Genomic DNA, 19245 nt, shown 5'->3' with positions numbered 1-19245 from the left:
TTATTAAATTCATATTTTTCTTCAGGATTAAAAAAGTGTCTATCCATCCATCCATCCATCCATCCATCCTTCCATCCATCTTTCCTGGTGCTAATTGGAGTCAATTCCTGGATTTGGCCACAAGGGGGCCTCACCTCTTTAGTGAGACGGTTTGATGATGCTAGGATCGAACTGTCTTCCCTTGTCTTCAGTCCACCTGAATAGGGTTTGTTGTGTCCAGTATGTGAAGAAGAAACTGGTATTTATTATTTTTGATGATATCATGTTTTTGCAAACTGGGAAAAAAGAGGAGAAAAGTGAAAATGTTGCTGAAATATTTAAATGTATAATTAAAGTACAGCATCAGTAAACACGTGACCTGCTGCCTGTCTCGTTATTTATTTCATCGTTCTTTCCTGAACACATAAAATCTGACCACAGGCCTCAACACAAAGAATGAAAACATTTTTTTTTACTTTCACAAAGGAAAGTAAGGCCAAAGACATCACTGTTATGATAGTAAATCAAATAGAAATCAGACACACTGTGTGTTCACCAGTTCTGTATGCGGTCCCTCCACGACACATTCAGACCAGTCTAATCAGCCTCTTTGTCTCTCTGCTGGCAGTGGATTCATCAAAAAAAATAATAATTTCTGATCGTTGCTGCTAAAATGACAACGAAAAGACAAAGGATGAATCCTAGAGCTGTGAGACCAGAGTTAACAGATGCTCTAAAAGCTTTCATGACATCTTTAGATGTTGTGAATACAAATGTTGAGTTTATCCATCGGCTGGGGTCCAGCTGCCTTTCTACCTCCGTGCCACCATACAGCCATCCATGCAGCTGTAGTTATGCCTTGAATTAACCCACTAGATGATGGGGAACATGTATTGAAGACAACAACCTAGGAGTCGGGGAACTCAGCCTGACTTTCTCGTCCCCAATTCAGCGCCTGCATCAAATGGTCCAACTATAACCATAAAGGCACCTCAGCAGGTGCCAGTTCACCTTCCAAGGTGATGGTGTTTTTTGTATTGAAGTAAGACTGAAAAAGTGGGGGTCGTCTTACATTCGGGGTCTAGACATTATACCCAGTCGCAACGCTAGATGGCACCGGATATCTTTAAAGCGAATGCTGAACTTAACTCCCCAGGCCAAAGCGAACTCCTGTCACCAAGACAAAAAATAAAAATAGCGGTAAGAAAGTAAAGAGAAGAAAATAATAGAAGAGATAACAGAAACGTAGCGACAATTTTCAGATATTAAGATGTGATATACAGTTTTTTCATGATTTGAATGAGGTAAAATAACATGCTTTTTCTCTTGAATATATTCTTATAATCATTTGTTTCAGATGTACTGTAATTATTTTCTGTATAAAAATTAAATTTTGTTCAAAAAGTCTTTTTTCAAACTTGAGTCTTGAAAAAGAGGGGGTCATCTTATAATCAGGGTCGTCTTATATTCGGGCCAATACGGTACTCACCTCACCACATTACATTATATACCTAAATATGATATTAAGGCTTTTCTTTTAGATGTATGTGTATTAATATATTAGTGCTTTTATTTAATTTACGTTCTGAATAGATTTGACACACCTCCTCTGATTTAGGTTAATGACCTGATTCCCTCATTTATTCATTCCATGGTAATCGTATTTGGGTCATCAGGCTGATGGTCTCTCCTCTTCCTATTCCCTCTTCTTCACTATTCTGGAGGAAGTCGATCACACAGCACAGAGCTGGAGTCTCTGGAGGAGCGGAAAAACACACACAGCATTCAGTTACAGCAAAACTACTAGGAAACACAACGGCGTGCACCACCGGATCATTTATGATGACATGAGTGATTCCTGAGCAAAGTTACACTTAAAAATCTGCCTCTGAAATCTATTTGGACAGTTATAAAGGAAATAAAGTCTCCATGTCCTACCCTTAAAATCATCAAGCATGAAAGAACGATGAAGCCAAAAGCTTGTTTCCACGGTGGTCCTCACGGGAAAAGTGAACGATTTATGTTCAAGTCAAGAAAGACAGGGGAAAAAACACCACAATTCATTCTGAGAGATCCCAGAGAATCTCCAGAGAAGCAGCGCAGCAGTGAATTAAATTGTTTTTTGCCCATGGTATTCCCAAATCTAATAGGCACAACAGATATTGAGCTATATTTGTTATGTAATTATGACAGAGATATTAATTTACATTTCTCACAAACGTCAGAGGGGGCCCATAACAGCTTGATGATTTTTTAAGTTGTAGTTTCCACTATGACCTTTATATTAGAATAAAACAATCACACATTTAATGCAATATGAATGCATTCATTCACAAAAAAACACTATTATTTGCACTTAAAGCACATTTAAAAAACTCTAACAGAGGCATTTGCAACAGCCTACCTTGCTTTTTAGAAATGAACTGATATTCAAATGAATGTGAACAGGACATTCCTCAACTGCATATCCTCCTTTCCCACAGAGGTTCATCCCACCCACACATTCCTGTGAAAGCAGCTAAATCCCCTCCCTAACTGACTTTAATATCATAATTTCCCTTTACCTCGACTGGTCACTTAAATCTGAGCTCGCAGGCAGAAATTATATGGAGAGAATCATATATTATATCCGAAAGTTTTCAGAAATCTACTTAGAACTTTTCTCCTGATTCCAAAACCGTGGCTTGAGGCCACTGATTAGTTTTTCTTTGCTCTTGCAGACAGTGTGTATTTCATCGGTGGTAGGCAGTCACACTACACTGATATGGTATTCACGAAGTCCCTCAACAGCAGTTTATTAAAGAATACATGGCTGTCAGACATAGTCCACTTTACAGACACAGAGGGACACTTTCCTCATTGAATTTGTGCTTTTAAATTTTTTTTACCATGTAATTCATTACGTATAAGCCTGCAGTGAATATGCATTTGATATATAATTAGAAAGTTTCACTCCTACCGGGTCTTTGGCGGCATGATGGAGCGCTTCAGACCATATAGGACCATCTGTCCGGCTCCTGGCTGGGCTTTCATGGTTTATAGTTTACTGCCCCCTACCGGTTCTATGTCGGTACTGCAGATCGGACCCATGAAGAGTCATTTCCAAATTATTTCAAAAAGGTTCTGATAAAATCAACCTGACTTACATTATTACATGCTTTTGTCATCTATTCAGATTATTTCAGATAATGGCCACAGTAAAGACTAAATGTTTTAGTCACGAAATAAACATAAAACTAACTCAAACTACTTACTATGCTTATATTTTGTCTATATCTAGGCTTAATGTTGTTACTGTTAATGTTGTTGATTAATTTACTAAATCATGAGTAATCTAATATTTGAGCTTACCATTAGTTGTATGGATATTTAGTGGTGTATTTAGACAAAAAAGTATTCCTTCTTCATTTACTTCTCTCTTATTTTAATAATGTGATATTTATTGATTTGGCAGAGGGCTACTTCTTTGAATGTTTTTTGATCCATGATAATAATTATGAGATTGATTGACATCTAAAATATAAAAATGCTAAATGCATTGCTTGGGCAAAATAAATGGTCAAATAAAATAATTAGTTTGTTGGCCAAAATAGTTTGTAGTTTCAATAACTCCCAAGACCCTTACAACAACAGCAAAAAAAAATATATGCAAAAAATATGTATTGTTTTCAATTAAAATATAATTCAAATATAATTCATATAAATATGAATTGAAGTATCATCAAGCATCTGCAAAATACTGTAGAAAAATTAGTATGGAATACAGTACAATAATAGCAAACTGCAGAAGAGACCAGCTCTCAGTGTAGATTGATTTTATGACGTTAGTCTGTGATCATTGGACATCAGCTCCTCAATCACATCACAGACATCAGTGGATAACAAGAGCAAGTACTTTAAAGATGTTCTGAAATGCCTCAGGAGAGGATATTATTACAGTACATTTGTGCCGCAGCAGGCCGCTGTTTAAAGCTCGTTGCGCGAAATGTCTGAAGGACTTTTGTCCCTCCCGACTCTCCGTCGCGCGTCTCTCTCTGGTGACGTGTGTCTGCTGCGTTAGCCTGTTAGCCTGCTAGCTGAGCTGCAGCTGTGGGTCCGGAGAGGGACGCTGACAGCCGGCTGTTCTTCACACGGTCAGACCCGGAGTCATGGCGGCGGAATGGGAGGAGATCCGCCGGCTGGCCGCCGACTTCCAGAGAGCTCAGTTCGCCGAGAGAGTCCAACGGTAACCGCTGCTGGAGCCGCTAGCGTAGGAGCTAACGTCTTTTAGCATGGATGCTAACAGCTGCTCCGCAGAGCCTCCATTCAGAAGTTCAGACATGTCGTTAATAAGAGCGAAAACTGTTAACTTCTGGATTAAACCTCTAATCCGTTCACAGATTATCTGAGAGGAACTGCATCGAGATCATCTCCAAACTGGTGCGGGACAGGAGGCTGGATGTGGTCCACACGCTGGACGGGAAGGAGTTCATCACTCCGGCTCAGATCAGCAGGGAGATCCGGGATGAGCTCTACGTCCACGGGGGTAGAAGCTCCGCTTCGGTCCGCTCCAGTCACCACGGCCAGAATAATGTCATGTAGCTCTAATCTCATTCTGCTTCACAGGGAGGATTAACATCGTGGACCTCCAGCAGGTGTGTGAGCAGGTCTCCACTAATGTCATGTGCCATATGTCACTATGGATGCGTTATGATGCCGTTATAACTGCTGGTGTTCCTCACAGGCCATCAATGTGGACTGGGTCCATGTGGAAAACAGAGCCAATGACATCGCCAAGTCTGACAAAGGGGTTCAGCTGGTCCTGGGGCAACTGATCGAGGAGTGAGTTTGTTACCCCCCCCCCCCCACACACACACACACACACACACACACACCCTTGTCCAAAGAAACAGTTCAGACCTCCATCAGTCATGTGTGTGAGGACATCGGTTTGTGTCACTGAGGGCCACATCAGCATCACGGCTGTCCTCAAAGGGCCAGATGTAACTAATAAATGTCACTAAATGTAACTCAATGTAATGTAACTAAATGTAACTACTCCTTAATGTTAAATATCTGAATTTATTATTTATTCTAGTTCCAAACATTACAGTTAGACAGAAAAAACATGTTTGTTTGTTTTTCTGTTCTAACATAAATCATTTTAATCTGTCAGGTTATTAAACCCACAGAACTCCATCAATCAAGGATCAAACTATCAATGAATAAAGAAAAATAACACCAGACACAAGTTAGGACATTAACTTTGTTCACAACGTTTCTGTCAGAGTTCAAATGGGCTGAATTACTGCATTGTGGGAAATGTAGTTTCTGTTCAAAGCACACTTTTTAAAAAATCTATTGTAGACACTGACATTTTATGCCCAGCCGGGCCACATTTGGCCGCCTTGAGTTTGACATGTGAAGTAGGGTTACAAATAAATGAAAACACATCAGAGGTATGTATTAATGCTGATATCGTTAATGTAGTTATCCAGGTTTACCTCAACCCAGATGACTGAGATATTGATCATAAAGGAAAATAATCTTTGAAATAGCTGGTTTTCTAAAAATAACCAATAACTACAATGTGTGTGTGTGTGTGTGTGTGTGTGTGTGTGTGTGTGTGTGTGTGTGTGTGTGTGTGTGTGTGTGTCGTGTGCAGTGCGTACCTGGACCGTGTGGCTGAGGAGATGAACGACAAACTGCAGGAAGCCGGATTGATCAGTATCGCAGAGCTGAGTAAAAACTACGACCTCCCAGGAGATTTCTTGACTGAGGTGAGTCCCCCCCTTGTGTGTGTGTGTGTGTGTGTGTGTGTGTGTCAGTCACCACACGAGGGACGACTGTGTGTCCTGTGTGTGTTTGGATGATCCTCTTCAGGTCTCTGCTGACCGACAGTGAAACAGGTGTGTGTTGTCTAATGTTTCTCAGGAGTTGTCGAAGCGTCTTGGGAAACTCATCCAAGGAGAAATGGACCAGTTCAACAGAGGGGCCATATTTACCCCGGCTTTTATTGCCCGTCACAAGGCCAGGATACGAGGGCTTTTCAGTGCCATCACCAGGTTAGGATATTTCACACAACATGTTTCATATAAAAACCATTCATTAACTCATTCATGGCAAATTTCACCAAAATTGTTCTTCACAACTTCCTTCTGAAAGTTTCAAATGTAAAATGAGAAAACTGTGAAGCTGTTTTGTTGTCCATCTGTTCTGTTTTAGTCCGTTCTTCCTCACCACAGTGTAATATCAGGATTACACTACAATAATATAATCAGTATTTAGAGTTGACCTTTAGTATCCACTACGTTTTTCTCTTAAAGTAATAATCTGCTTCAAGATACTTTTGTTTTGAAGGAGACATTTGTGACAAACTGATGATTAGCGCCCTCTTGTGGCCAGCAGAAGCTGTGCAGCAGATTTGACCAGATGTGATCACACTCAGTGTGACTATATTGATTATACCTGTGATATCCTCTCTTCATTCGACCTGAAATACATCCCATCTGGACTCCTACGTCACAAACAGCCATGAGGGCACAACCGTCCATCGTATTTAATCTCTATTAATGACATATTTGTGGAGTTAACAGAGTTTTCTGCCACATGAACAAACATGATCAAACAAAAGTGACCATTTAAAAAAGACATTAGACTTGAGTCTTAATTTCTAGTTGTGTATTTTACACAAAATCTCATGTTTCTCTCCCTGTGTAGGCCGACACTGGTCAGCAGCATGATTGGAGCGTTTGGATTTCAGGAACACCTTCTGTACTGTGAGGAGAGACATCCCATGTGTTTGACTGCTTGTGGTTCCACACTGTAATATTTTGTAAGGCCGTACGTTCTCCTCTCCCCAGCCGTCCTGGAGGAGTTGGTGAACACGGGACGCTTAAAAGGAAGTGTAGTCGGAGGTCGACAGGACAAAGCTGTCTACATCCCCGATATTTATGCCAGAACACAGAACGCCTGGGTGGACGCCTTCCTCCAGCAGAACGGGTATTTAGGTATGGGTCCTCAGGTGGTTCCTCTGATCGTTTCTCTGTCATTGAAGAATCCAACATAAAACGTTGTTTTTTGTGTTTTAAAGTTCCTCCTAAAATAATCAGGGAAGAACTTTTACCATTAAAGTCAATTCTTTGGTTCAACAAACCAACTTTTCTGCAAAAACAACCAGGTTCATTCTGAAGGTCCCCGGCTGAAGTCTGTTATGATCAGAGAAGTAATATTTGTGTCCTTTTTACACGATTTTAGGGCTCCTAAAATAATCTCACCTGCTGTTTTTTTTCCCACAGTGTGTGTGGATCACTTTACCCAGAATGCAACATCAGTGATGATGCTAGAACTTTGTGTTGTTAGTCACTAGAACATTTCTGGTACGTCGCAACAAAACAGTGAAACAGAATCCTGTTTTAATTTAAAAAACAACTAAAAAAAGGGTTGAAGAATCTACTAGGAAACATGATATTTAAGAATTTTAAGACTAAAATTAAAATTACCTTTAAGCTGAGACATTTAGCGCACACACACACACACACACACACACCTGAGAAGGTGGACAGACTGTAACGTCTATCACCAGATGGGCTGAGTTCCTGTTATCATATATGATCATCAGAGAAGATGATGATGATCATCATCATCATCATCATCTTCAGCGGACTGAAAATGTGGAATAAACTAGTCAAGAAAATAAAAAATATAGAAAATAGTAACTTAAAAAAATACCTGAGCCCGCACATACTTTCTAATGTTTGTTAATTTAATTTAATTTAATGTGTCAGGGATCTTTGGTGATTCTACCTCCAGTGTTTCTGCTGCTCTGACCAGATAAAATGTAGAAACTTGCCATCGCTGTTTGCTGTGTAACCATGGCAACCACCGAAATCAGACTGGTCTTCCTCCTCAGAGTTCGACGCACTGGTGCGACTGGGGATCCCTGACCCCCCCACCTACATCAAGAAGCGCTTCAGGGCCAACAAGCTGCTGTTCCTCCGGGCGGCGTGCGTCGGCCCCACCTTCGTGGACCAGGTGGAGGCGTCGGTGGAGGAAGCCGTGAACTCCAACACGTGGACTGACATCCAGGTGGGCAGACGACCCCCAGGTCACCACCTTCAGTTCTTTTCCTGTGTCTCACCCCCCCCCCCCCTTCTGGCTGCTGTAGCCCATCCTACCCAGCTGTCTCTCCACCGAGGACACCGGCATGTTGATCAGCCAGGCCATGAGGAACTGTAACGTCCAGTCGTCTGCCAGGGTGCTGGGGGGGACGGTCGTCGTCAGCGAGAAGTTCATCAGCGACTGCCTGGCTGTTTTTGATGAGGCCATGCAGCAGAAAGCTGAGAAGGTAAAAGATCTCCTGTCAGACGGAGAAAAGGTGTGAAAGCTCCTGAGGAGGGGGTCCAGTGTTAAACCCCCTTTGTGTTCTGTCTCAGGAAGTCAAGAGCAGTCCGGTGTTTCTGATATCTGAGGACGATCTGAGGATCACATCGGTTCCCTCTGAGAGCTCAGCGCCTTCTAAGAAGGAAAAGAGAGAAGCAGAACGCAGGAAGAAGGTCACAGGTCAGATAATCCCAGAAAGAGGATTCATTCATTGTCACTAAAAGCTGTTCTGGTAAATGTTTCTGATCCTATTGGTGAACCCTCGTGAACGTCATGACTCTGGAGGATTCTTGTTAGTTCCTGCTGGCTGAAGCTGCAGGATGGTGATCATGTTCCTGGTGTTATTTAGCAGGGGGCGTGGGGCCGTTCCACCTCTACCGTCCTGAAGGAACTTCCATTAGGAACCTGAATGCTTCAGGGCTTTGGCTGTTGCCATGGTAATCCTCAACCAAATCAGTATCGGATGCTTTCCCTATCGTTTTTTTAGAGGACGCCGTTGTGTCACATTTACAACATTCACAAAGAATAAACCTGGACTGAAGAAATAGTGGCAGGATGTAGTTTTTTCAACCTCTAGGCTCTTTTTAGCCCTTTTTTTATGTTGTCATTTAATTTGAGATTGTTAGAACCAAAAGAGGGGAAAGTTATTGGGGTGAACAGACATCATAATGTTGATTATTGATTGATTATCAAACCGTTTCTTGTCCTGTAAACTGGCCACAGTGTTATCAGTCCATCGGATGTGTGTGATGTTTGAGGGCCGTCAGGGAGCTGCTGTTGTTAACGCTGTCCTGTTTCCTGTGTGACCCTCAGAGGGCGGCGGCAGCGTGAAAGGAGGCGGGGGCGGCAACGCCCGAGAGATCCGCATTCGCAAAACCAAGAAGAAAGGGAGGAGGGAGGAGGACAGCGATGAAGAAACGGGCTCTTCACAGCAAAGTAGAGTCAGAGCCCCCCAGCAGTGACAGTAACCAGGAGCCGTGTCTGTTCAGTGGAGTGTCCTGCTGTAACAAGAGCATCACGGCTGGTTGCCTAGGAATCTGTCCCCTGGGGGGTTGATGGATGTTCTTTTTCCATAGAAGACGGTAATGGAACCCCCCCCCCAGAGACTCATTATGTCTGTTTTACCTGTTAGATCGCAGCAAACAGACTGCAGCCGTCTTCATGACCCAGGAGGAGGTCGTTGGTGTTTTGGAGCAGAGAGTGAGCGACTGCCCTGAAGAGGTGCTGTGTGAGCTGGCAGAGCATCTAGTGAGGTAACACACACACACACACACACACACACACACACCTGGTGTTTCCTCTGCACACACACCGGGGACAGGGAGCCCACTGTCACATCTGTGCAGGCCTCTGAGTAAAGCCTACCAGGAGGTCCTCCGGACGGTGTTCATGTCCTCCACCAGCTCTCCGTCAGGCCCCAACAAGAAGAAGAGCATGAAGGACATCCAGGAGGAGGTCACTAACCTGTACACCAACATCCGTCTGTTTGAGAAGGGCACCAAGTTGTTCTCTGGTACGTCTGACCGAACCGCACCCCGCAAAATAGGTCCCTGTTTGAAATCATTTCAATCTGCTCCCGCCTTGTAAAAAAGCCCCAAAACACACAAATTATATATAAAACAAAAAGAACATTTTTATCAACCAATAGACACACAGACTTTACCTGTGTATAATTAATTATATATAAGTTACATAAACAATGATAAAGAACATCCTCTTACGAGGATGGAACAGATTAAAATGATTTTAGTCACGTTGATGAGTTTCAGTCACAGAATGTTCCCTTTAGTCATATTTATTTGAGGTCCGGAACTATTTTTCCCTGTTTTGGGGTTGTCCTTCAGCCTCTGCTCAGCGTGTGCAGGTGAACGTTGGTGTCACACGTGTGTAGATAGACGTGTTTGTCGTGACCTGAGGGACGTTTGTGCTGCAGATGAGACTCAGGTCCTCATCTCGAAGCACGTCCTGAAGACGGTGTGCACAGACGTGACCAACGTGCTGGTGAACTTCCTGGCTGCTGACCTCATGATGTCTGTGGAGAATCCCAGCAGCCTCAGCAGCGAGGTGAGATGAGCCCCCGCCATCAGGCCTGTTGGTCCTTAGAGATGCACTGAGGGACTTGTGATGTGCCCCCCCCCCAGGTCAGACTGAAGATTCTGAGCAAATTGTCAGAGGAGACCCGAGGACCCCTCATGAAGCTTCACAACTGCCTGAACGGAAAGGTGTGTGTGTTTCCTGTGCTTTCCGTCATCCTCTCCCGGCGACCCCCCCCCCCCCCCCACGTGTCCTAACTACTGGTTCTCCACAGAACATCGAGGACTTCCTGTCCAGTGTGGAGGTGTGTGCAGAGGTGTGTGGCTTCCTGCTGAAGAAGGGGGACAAGAAGAAGGAGAGGTGACCCCCGCCCACGTCTCACGTGCTCCAGGTACGGGTCCTCCTGAGTCCGGTTTCTGACTGGGGGGGGGTGTGTGACGGTCCAGACAGGCCCTGTTCCTCCACCGCCAGGCGCTCACGGAGCAGCTGAAGGAGACGGAGGACCCCGCCCTGGTGCTCCACCTGACCAGCGTGCTGCTGCTGCAGGCCGCCACCCACTGCATGCTCCACGCCCCCGGGCGCTGCGTGCCCCAGGTCATCGGGACCCTCATGGGGCGGATCCCAGCGGTACGTCAGCGACCAGACAAAGAAAAAAACCCCTCTCTGATCAGAACCCCCTCTGGACGAGGTCAGGTGTTTGGCATCTGTTGCCATGGTGATCTCATCAGATTGACAGACACTGTGGGTCTTCCTTCAGGAGCAGCAGCAGCTGCTGTCGTCCTACCAGAGCCTGGTGGTGAAGCGGCTGCTGAGCAGGAAGCAGGAGGGGGCCGACGGCGAGGAGGAGGAGCCGGACCAGGAGGCCGGGAGCGTCCGCGCTCAGCTCGCCGCCATGACGCCACAGGTCAAGGACCTGCTGCTGTCCCAGAAGAAGACGGAGGAGTGAACGCTCCAGACGTCTGGAGCTGCTCTGGTGGAGCTTCACGTGGGTCACAGGAGCAGAGGGACGTTACAACTCTGACCAATCAGGTGTGACCAGTCAGGTGTGACCAATCAGGTGTGACCAGTCAGGTGTGACCAATCAGGTGTGACCAATCAGGTGTGACCAATCAGGTGTGACCTATCAGGTGTGATCACTGTGTTTTTGATGTATCTGTGAGCATCATCTGACCATTCCGTTATTAAAGCTCCACCCTCCTCCAGTGTGTGTGTGTGTGCGTGTGCGTGTGTGTGTGTGTCTACTGACAAACGACCACCAATCAAACCAACAGCCGCTTCACCTGGCTGCCACTGGAGGAATGTGGGGGGGGGGGTTCAATCACCACGTTGTGAAGACTTCATGTCAGTGATGTGAGGGAAAGAATGTCTTTTTGAACACTAGAGGGCGCCATCGTCCAATGACACCCACTGACTGATCCTGTGTCAGAGATGAAGATGCACCACACACCTGTACTCTCTAACCTGTGACCTATGACCTCTGACCCTCACCAGACTCGTCCTCCTGCATTAACACAGACGGTAAAATAAAAACTGGTGAACATGGAGGAAAACAGCGTTACTCTGGTGGTTCCTTCATTCCCAAAGCACAGCTATTAATGGCATCCCATAGGAGCCTTCACTCCGGGGGAGGTGGTGATGATGGGGGGGGGGGGCTTTTAATGCTTCTAGCAGCAGATTTAACGGGTGACGACTTGTAGTCCTTATTTTAGGGGTGACAGTAGAGAGAAAACTTTTTAAAAAATACAAAATTATCATAGAAATAAAAGAAAGCAGACTAGTAAATACAATAAAAATACCAAAAATATAAAGAAACATTCATTTGTTTTGGCAGATCAAACTCATTAGGGTTCATGGTGGCGTTTTTCTCTGGCTCACGTGATCCAAAGGAATGATGAAGGGCTTCATGTTTAACGTGTTTAAGATCGTCCACCTGAAGCCTCCAGCAGGTCTCTGGGATCCTGAGCAAAGCTACGACTGTCACATTCATCAGCATCTGGATAACCATTTAGACCACGTGTCAAACTCAAGGCCCGGGGGCCAAACATGGCCCGCGAGAGTATAAAAGGTCAGAGTGTCTAAAAATAAGTGTGGCAAAAGTGTGCTTTGAACCAAAACTACATTTCCCACAATGCAGTAATTAAACCCATTTTAACTGACAAAAACGTTGTGAACAAAGTTAACGTCTTAACTTGTGTTCGATGTTATTTTTCTTTATTCATTGATAGTTTGATCCTTGATTGATGGAGTTCAGTGGGTTTAATAACCTGACAAAAGATTTATGTTAGAACAGAGAAACGTGTTCTTTTTCTATTCAACTAGAATAAGAAATAAATTCAGTTATTTAACATTAAGTGTTTATATTTATGTTACATTACATTGGGTTACATTCAGTTACATTAGTTACATCTGGCCCTTTGAGGACAGCTGTTATGCTGATGTGGCCCCCAGTGAAGATGAGTTTGAGCAGAGCGGGCTCAGTGGTTGGTCTGAGCCTGGACTCTGTGGAGACTCTTCTGGAGAGCAGGACCATGTCTAAAGTTAAGGCTATCATGAACAACACCAGCCCCCCCCCCACACACACACACACCACCTTCCCCCAGCAGACGAGCACCTTCAGCGACAGACTGCTGTCACACAAAGCCCCCACAGAGAGGCTGAGGTCCTCCTTCGTGCCCCGTGCCACCAGGGGGTACAATGACTCTCAGATCCACCCCCCGTCCTATAATGTGTTGATGTGTCTCTATTGGTGACGTCCACATGACCACGTATCTGATTACATGCAGCACATTTACCCCCAACACCTCTTCTGGGGTAGATAAGATCTGATAACGGGGCGTCTAATGAGGCTGGAAGGAGGTCACACACACACAAACACACACACACACACACCGTGCTTGATTTGAGGACACAGAAAGCAGGAGGAGTGAATCTATAAGTGGTGATTATGGGGAGGGGTCACGATGTCTGATGGATTCAGTGTGAATGAGTCCAGATGAGGCTCAGATGAAGATGAAGATGAAGATGAAGACGTCTGCCGGCTCCTGAGAACAGAAAACAATCAGACAGGATGAATAATTCAAACACTTTAAACCAAAGGAGAGAAGACAAAGAGGATAAATTCCCTCTGAGGACAATCAATAATCAGATCCTCTGATCAGTGGGTTGGAGATAAGTGTAACACACACACACACACACACACACACACACACACACACACACACAATTTAAATCCAGTGTAAATGATGAGGACAAACATTCCTGAGGGGAATATCTGGTGTATCCGCTGGAACGTCCTTTGGTTCATAGAATCAGTGATCAAAGTGATCAATAACTTCTCTTCCAAATATAAATAATATTCCAGGATGTCTTTGAAGCACATTTTACTAACTGCATTATTTCTTTAAAATATTGCACATTAATACCAGGAGTGATGACATATATTATTTAGTGTTCACCAGCCCGATTTTATTAGACAAATTTTCTTTTAACTACATTTAAGAACCCCAGAGACGTTTCCTCGGGCTCTTGTTTATTGTAAAGAATGGGTTCATTAATCACACGTGTTTTATATAAAATACAAGTAATTAGAAACTGTGGCTCTAAAGGAAGTGTAGTTACTGGACTGCAGTAAAAAATCTGTCCAGCTTTGTGTGTCGCCTCTCCAGATTTTCTTTTATTTTCACAGATTCGGTGAATTTATCCAGGCGTTGTGTCGTCAGAGTTTACAATTGAGTCAATTCTAATAGTGATTGACCAAATAAAGATTTAGCCCACATCTGTTTTATTTTTATACTTTATGTGAGCAGGAAGCAGGAGGAAACAGAAACAAGCAAATTTCCCCACTGAAAGGTATTCTTATTCTTATTCTTAAGTATAAGATAAATATTTTACCAGAATGGCAAATTAACAAAAAGCACAAAAAAGTTTGGTGTTGTTTCATTCATTAAAAAAAATTCTTAATAAAAAAAATCAAGATCAACTTGTTAAACATGGAGAAGTTGTTTAAAGGAGGCACCAACTATATATTTTAAAAAAACATTTCTAAAATGAATATAAAGTTGCTTTGAACATGTAATTTAACAAAAGCACATTTTAAACTGTTATAAATGACGTCATGTCTACGCTGATTTATTTGAGTCTGGGGGGGGGGGGGGTCACCAGATTCCCCACTATTCTGTCCCTCCTGTCCTCTCCCCCACTCCTTCACCTCTCTCCTCACACTGTGGGAAATAGATTTTGAATTACATGTTGAGTGTTTCTATATATCTCCCATCCTGACGTCAATACAGCTGGAGTGACACCCCAGACCCACACACACACACACACACACACACACACACACACACACACACACACACACACACACACACACACACACACACACACACACACACACACACACACACACACACACACACTTTTCTGTCTGAAAGGCACAAGAAAAAACAGTAAATATGACAAGATTATAAATTTAGATTTTTCACTCACGATGACAAATTAATCACTAGTCAGACCATTTAGAAATTATACTTCAGAGTTTCTTCATCTGAGAGGGTTTGTATTCCTGAGATCTGTAGCACAAGAATTGCTTCTTAGCCACACAACAACAACAACAACAACACACACACACACACACACACACACACACACACACACACACACACACACACACACACACACACACACACACACACACACACACACACACACTTGGAAAGAGACCTCTGCACCAAAACCCAACATCCCTCCTGTTCCCCCTGGGGGTCATAAAGGTACTGGATTTGTGACAACCAAACCGTTAAATCTGATGGAGTCCCATATTTGGATCCACACCATATTACCCCCTCCCACACACACACACACACACACACACACACACACACACACACACACACACACAGACACCATTAAAGATGGAAACTGCACCATCAGAATAACTTCTTCTGTGGAACAAGACTCTGTTTCAACTCTGAGCCGTTAACATCCCACAATGAGGATGGTTCAAACCCCATCCCTGTCTGGAACCTTCCGTGACCAGTAGTTGGGTTAAAGATGAAGTCAGCTCATCATCATCCTCTGTGAATGAAATCTGCCCCGGTGAGGGGTGACATTCTGAGTCCTCGTTCCAGCCCGTCCTGACATGTGACTGGTCCACGTGCTGCGTGGAGACAGACGCTGTCTGCATCCCGGCAGAAGACGAGGCTGGTGAGGAGGATGTGTAGATGTGAGGTCACCATACACACAGGCGCATACTCCACATCTCCATGGAAACAAGCAGCTCCTCAGATTATTTTCCTTTCTTGGCTTTTTTTTACCTCCAGGTTTGGCAAGTGAGAGATGTCAAATGAGAAACCTCATACGAAAATATAGATTTAAAAACAGAACCTCCCACGCTCACAATGTGAATCACAGCAGTACAATATACTGACACCAAATATAACCACCCACATTCCCTTAGCCTACAGGACAATAGACGCATCTACACACGCAATACACACCGTGGTGGATGAAGACGGAACCTCTACACACACCTGGAGCACATTAAGAAACGCTGGGTAAAGCTTTAGGTCAGAAACATTCATGTTAAGATGGTTTCAGATCATCAGACATTCTACAGCTCAGGTATATAAATATACTGAGAATAAAATGAAAATAGAGCGTGGTACGGAAATAGATAAGATAATTTAGTTTATATGTTGTTGTACAGGCAGATTGTAATTTTGATCTCGATTATTGATTTTCAAAAAAAAATGAAAATTACGTTTACAGATTTTACTCCACTTTACTTCTGTCCACCAGAAAAATATTGGAATCACAAAATCACTAGTAAACCATTACTGTACATGTGACTGTACAATAAATCAGAACAAAAACATATAATATCATATTATTAGCCTGTAGCAACCCCCGTGACCCACAATGTGGAAGAAGCTGCTGAAGACGAGACGGTGACATATTTTATGTACTATATTAAAAAATAAAATTTAATTTCTTGTGAGATTAAAATACAGAACTGGGAATATTATCTACAGTTTAGGCTGGAGACAAATTAATTCACTTACGTAATTTTTTAACTTTTGTCACGTCTCCCATGGAAAGATCATTATTATTATTATTATTATTATTATTATTATTATTATTATTATTATTATTATTATTATTATTATTATTATTATTATCATTATTACCATTATTACCATTATTATTATTATCATTATAAATAATAATAGTTATTATTTTTATTATTTTTATAAATAATAATGATAGTTATTATTGTTATTATTGTTGTTGGTGTTATTATTAGTATAAATAATAATAATAATAGTTATTATTGTTATTATTATTATAAATAATAATGATAGTTATTATTGTTATTGCTGTTGTTGTTGTTGTTGTTGTTATTAATATTATAATAAATAATAATAATAGTTATTATTGTTGTTGTTGTTGTTGTTGTTGTTGCATCCCTTTTCTGTTCATAAGCACACCATCATGTAACCTTTGTAACCTGCAGCCTTACAATGGAATACTGAATGACTGCATGCATCACTGCAGACCACAAACTTCAGGATATCAGCATCTGTGTGTCAGAGACCAATAACACTAAGTCCACTAAGAGGAAAATGCGAGTCTCAGAAGAAACTCATGAGGTTACAAGACATCCCAGTGCTTGTTCCTGTTGGAATAACAGCTTCACAACCTGTGAGCACCAATGACCTGCTGTCAGAGAACCGCAGAGGGTTTGAGTTTGATGTTTGAATGGTGATGAAACTGGTACTGTGTGACTCTGTGTAGGTCAGTGTGGAGACATCAGGTTAATTTAATGTCATAAACTGAAACTGAATTTTAATGCAGCAGACACAGACTGCCCATCATCCCATTCTCAGAGCAATCGTGTTCAATGTGCTATAGTGTGATAAAAGAATGCAGAGATAAAGCACTTCACATTTGTTTCAGCCTTGAAATCAAAGCATCTCAGGGTAACTGCTGGAAGGAGAAACACATGATGATGGTTCCAGTGACGAGTTGGAAAACTAACACATGTGGAGGTGAAGCAAAGCAACAGGAGTTTCAGCAAAACTCTTCCTCTGCTGTCCTCTACCACAGGACATCACCACGGATTTCAGAACACGCCACCACTCCACGTGTTGTTTGCATGTTTGAAGCAACGCTGGGAGAAAAAATAGCAGCAGAAAAAATGTAGAGAAGTAGAAACACTCAGTTCCATCATGACCTGTGAACAGATGTTCCAGTCGCCACAGTGAACAGAAACCATGGTAACTAAATAACTATATAACCACCTTCTCATTCCTCCACCAGCACCTCGTAGGCTTCATATAACATGATAACATGAACTGTAGCGACTCGTGTCTTCTGTGTCTCCACCGTTAATGATCGCTGCACACCATCAGTCATTCAACACTAACACCACTTATTTTTTTTGTGGAATATTTATGTGCATTTTTTAGCAATTGGAACTTATTTCAATATTGAATCTTTTTTTTTTAAAATATATGTGTTGCTGTAGAGACTCTGGTATGAAACTGCAGCCATCGATATTAAGTACTGTTCAACTCCAGTGAAACAACAGAGGCAGACGGAGCGCTGACTTCCTCCTCTCTCCTCAGGTGAACGTCACACATGTCCTCCTGAGACCTGTGCAGCTTCCCGTTGCTTAGTGAGTCTTCAGTGCGATGATTAAAGGGAGCTTCAAAGCTCCGGGCACGCACATTACTCACCGCCCGCTGCATAATAAATCCCTGGGAGGAAGCTGATTAAGAACACCATCCTCTTTAATCACAATGCTGGCACAAGCCAAGCTGCTAAAATCTGTGTCTGACCAGCTGCTGAAGGTCACAGAGGTCACAGCGGTCTCCTATTGACTTAAACACCTGTGACCTTCTCTGGATGCTATCAGCATCTTCATCTGCTCACCTCTCTGGTGTCATAATTTACACCACAGATACCTTAACGTGTCACGTGGACCAATGAACCAGGATTTGCAACATGACAACACAGGTACAGTTTCCTGAGTGGAGCCCCTGGGGGTCCGCGGCCCATCGGCGGTTGTTCAGGTTCTCTTGCTGACAATCCCCCTGGTAATATACAAGGCACACATTCACGGTGATGACACTGTGACTTGTTGAGGGCGACAGCGTGCTCGTGTCGCCCTCACGTCGCCAATCAGCAGAGACAACGACAGGAAGCCGAGTCCCTGGGTGGAACGAGGAGACGCACCGCGAGGAGGATAATTAACACAGACCAACACTGAACCCTCCAATGAGACGCTTTACATATGAGACACCGCTTATATAACACAACCCCACCAACATGTGAGTCACAGGTGACTGTTATCATATATGGAGGTCCCCACAGACGTGTGCCATCCAAATGTCTGCTGGCTAACTTCTGTTAGCGTCGCTTCACCATGTTCTGATGTAAAACTGGTGAAAACACCTTTTGTTTAACGACATCATGACTTAAACAACCCTTCAAAGGATTTTAACACTAAAATAATTTCATTTGATTTCTTTCTTGTTGCCTAAAAGTCACCAAATATTGTTTTCTTAATACTGCCACTGCTCACATGTGCACAGTACATTGTACTGTTTCTTCTTGCTATTTGTTTAGTGCTTTTATATTATGTGATTTGTTCTGTTGTAAATTTTTTTAATTTTTTTTTTAGATTTCTTTATATATTTTGGCGCTCTTCGTACAGCAAAGTAGGAATTTCATTGTATCGGGAAACGTCTCCATACTGTACATATAACAATAAACACTTTGAATCATGAGCCAAACATATTAAAATACTTCAACCTAACAGTTTAAAATCGCTTTTTAAAACAGCACTAATTCTGTTATTCATGGTGG

General features: G+C 42.9%; 1 protein-coding gene across 1 annotated transcript; it reads left to right on the top strand.

Moving 5' to 3' along the window:
• Window positions 1-4004: 4004 nt before the first annotated feature.
• Window positions 4005-11777, top strand: ufl1 (UFM1-specific ligase 1). Its single transcript, XM_068343078.1, has 19 exons — window positions 4005-4204; window positions 4359-4504; window positions 4585-4613; window positions 4703-4800; window positions 5624-5738; window positions 5893-6023; window positions 6679-6737; window positions 6822-6968; window positions 7871-8046; window positions 8126-8305; window positions 8394-8520; window positions 9154-9276; window positions 9473-9593; window positions 9687-9853; window positions 10274-10404; window positions 10482-10562; window positions 10649-10734; window positions 10821-11001; window positions 11132-11777. The coding sequence occupies exons 1-19, from the start codon at window positions 4128-4130 to the stop codon at window positions 11318-11320; spliced, it is 2364 nt and encodes a 787-aa protein (XP_068199179.1). The 5' UTR covers window positions 4005-4127; the 3' UTR covers window positions 11321-11777.
• Window positions 11778-19245: the final 7468 nt, after the last annotated feature.

The sequence above is a fragment of the Antennarius striatus genome, chromosome 19, assembly GCF_040054535.1.
Source record: "Antennarius striatus isolate MH-2024 chromosome 19, ASM4005453v1, whole genome shotgun sequence".
In the NCBI taxonomy this organism is placed as follows: domain Eukaryota; kingdom Metazoa; phylum Chordata; class Actinopteri; order Lophiiformes; family Antennariidae; genus Antennarius; species Antennarius striatus.
The sequence above is the reverse complement of the archived record's forward strand: the minus strand, read 5'-3'. Positions and strand labels throughout refer to the sequence as shown.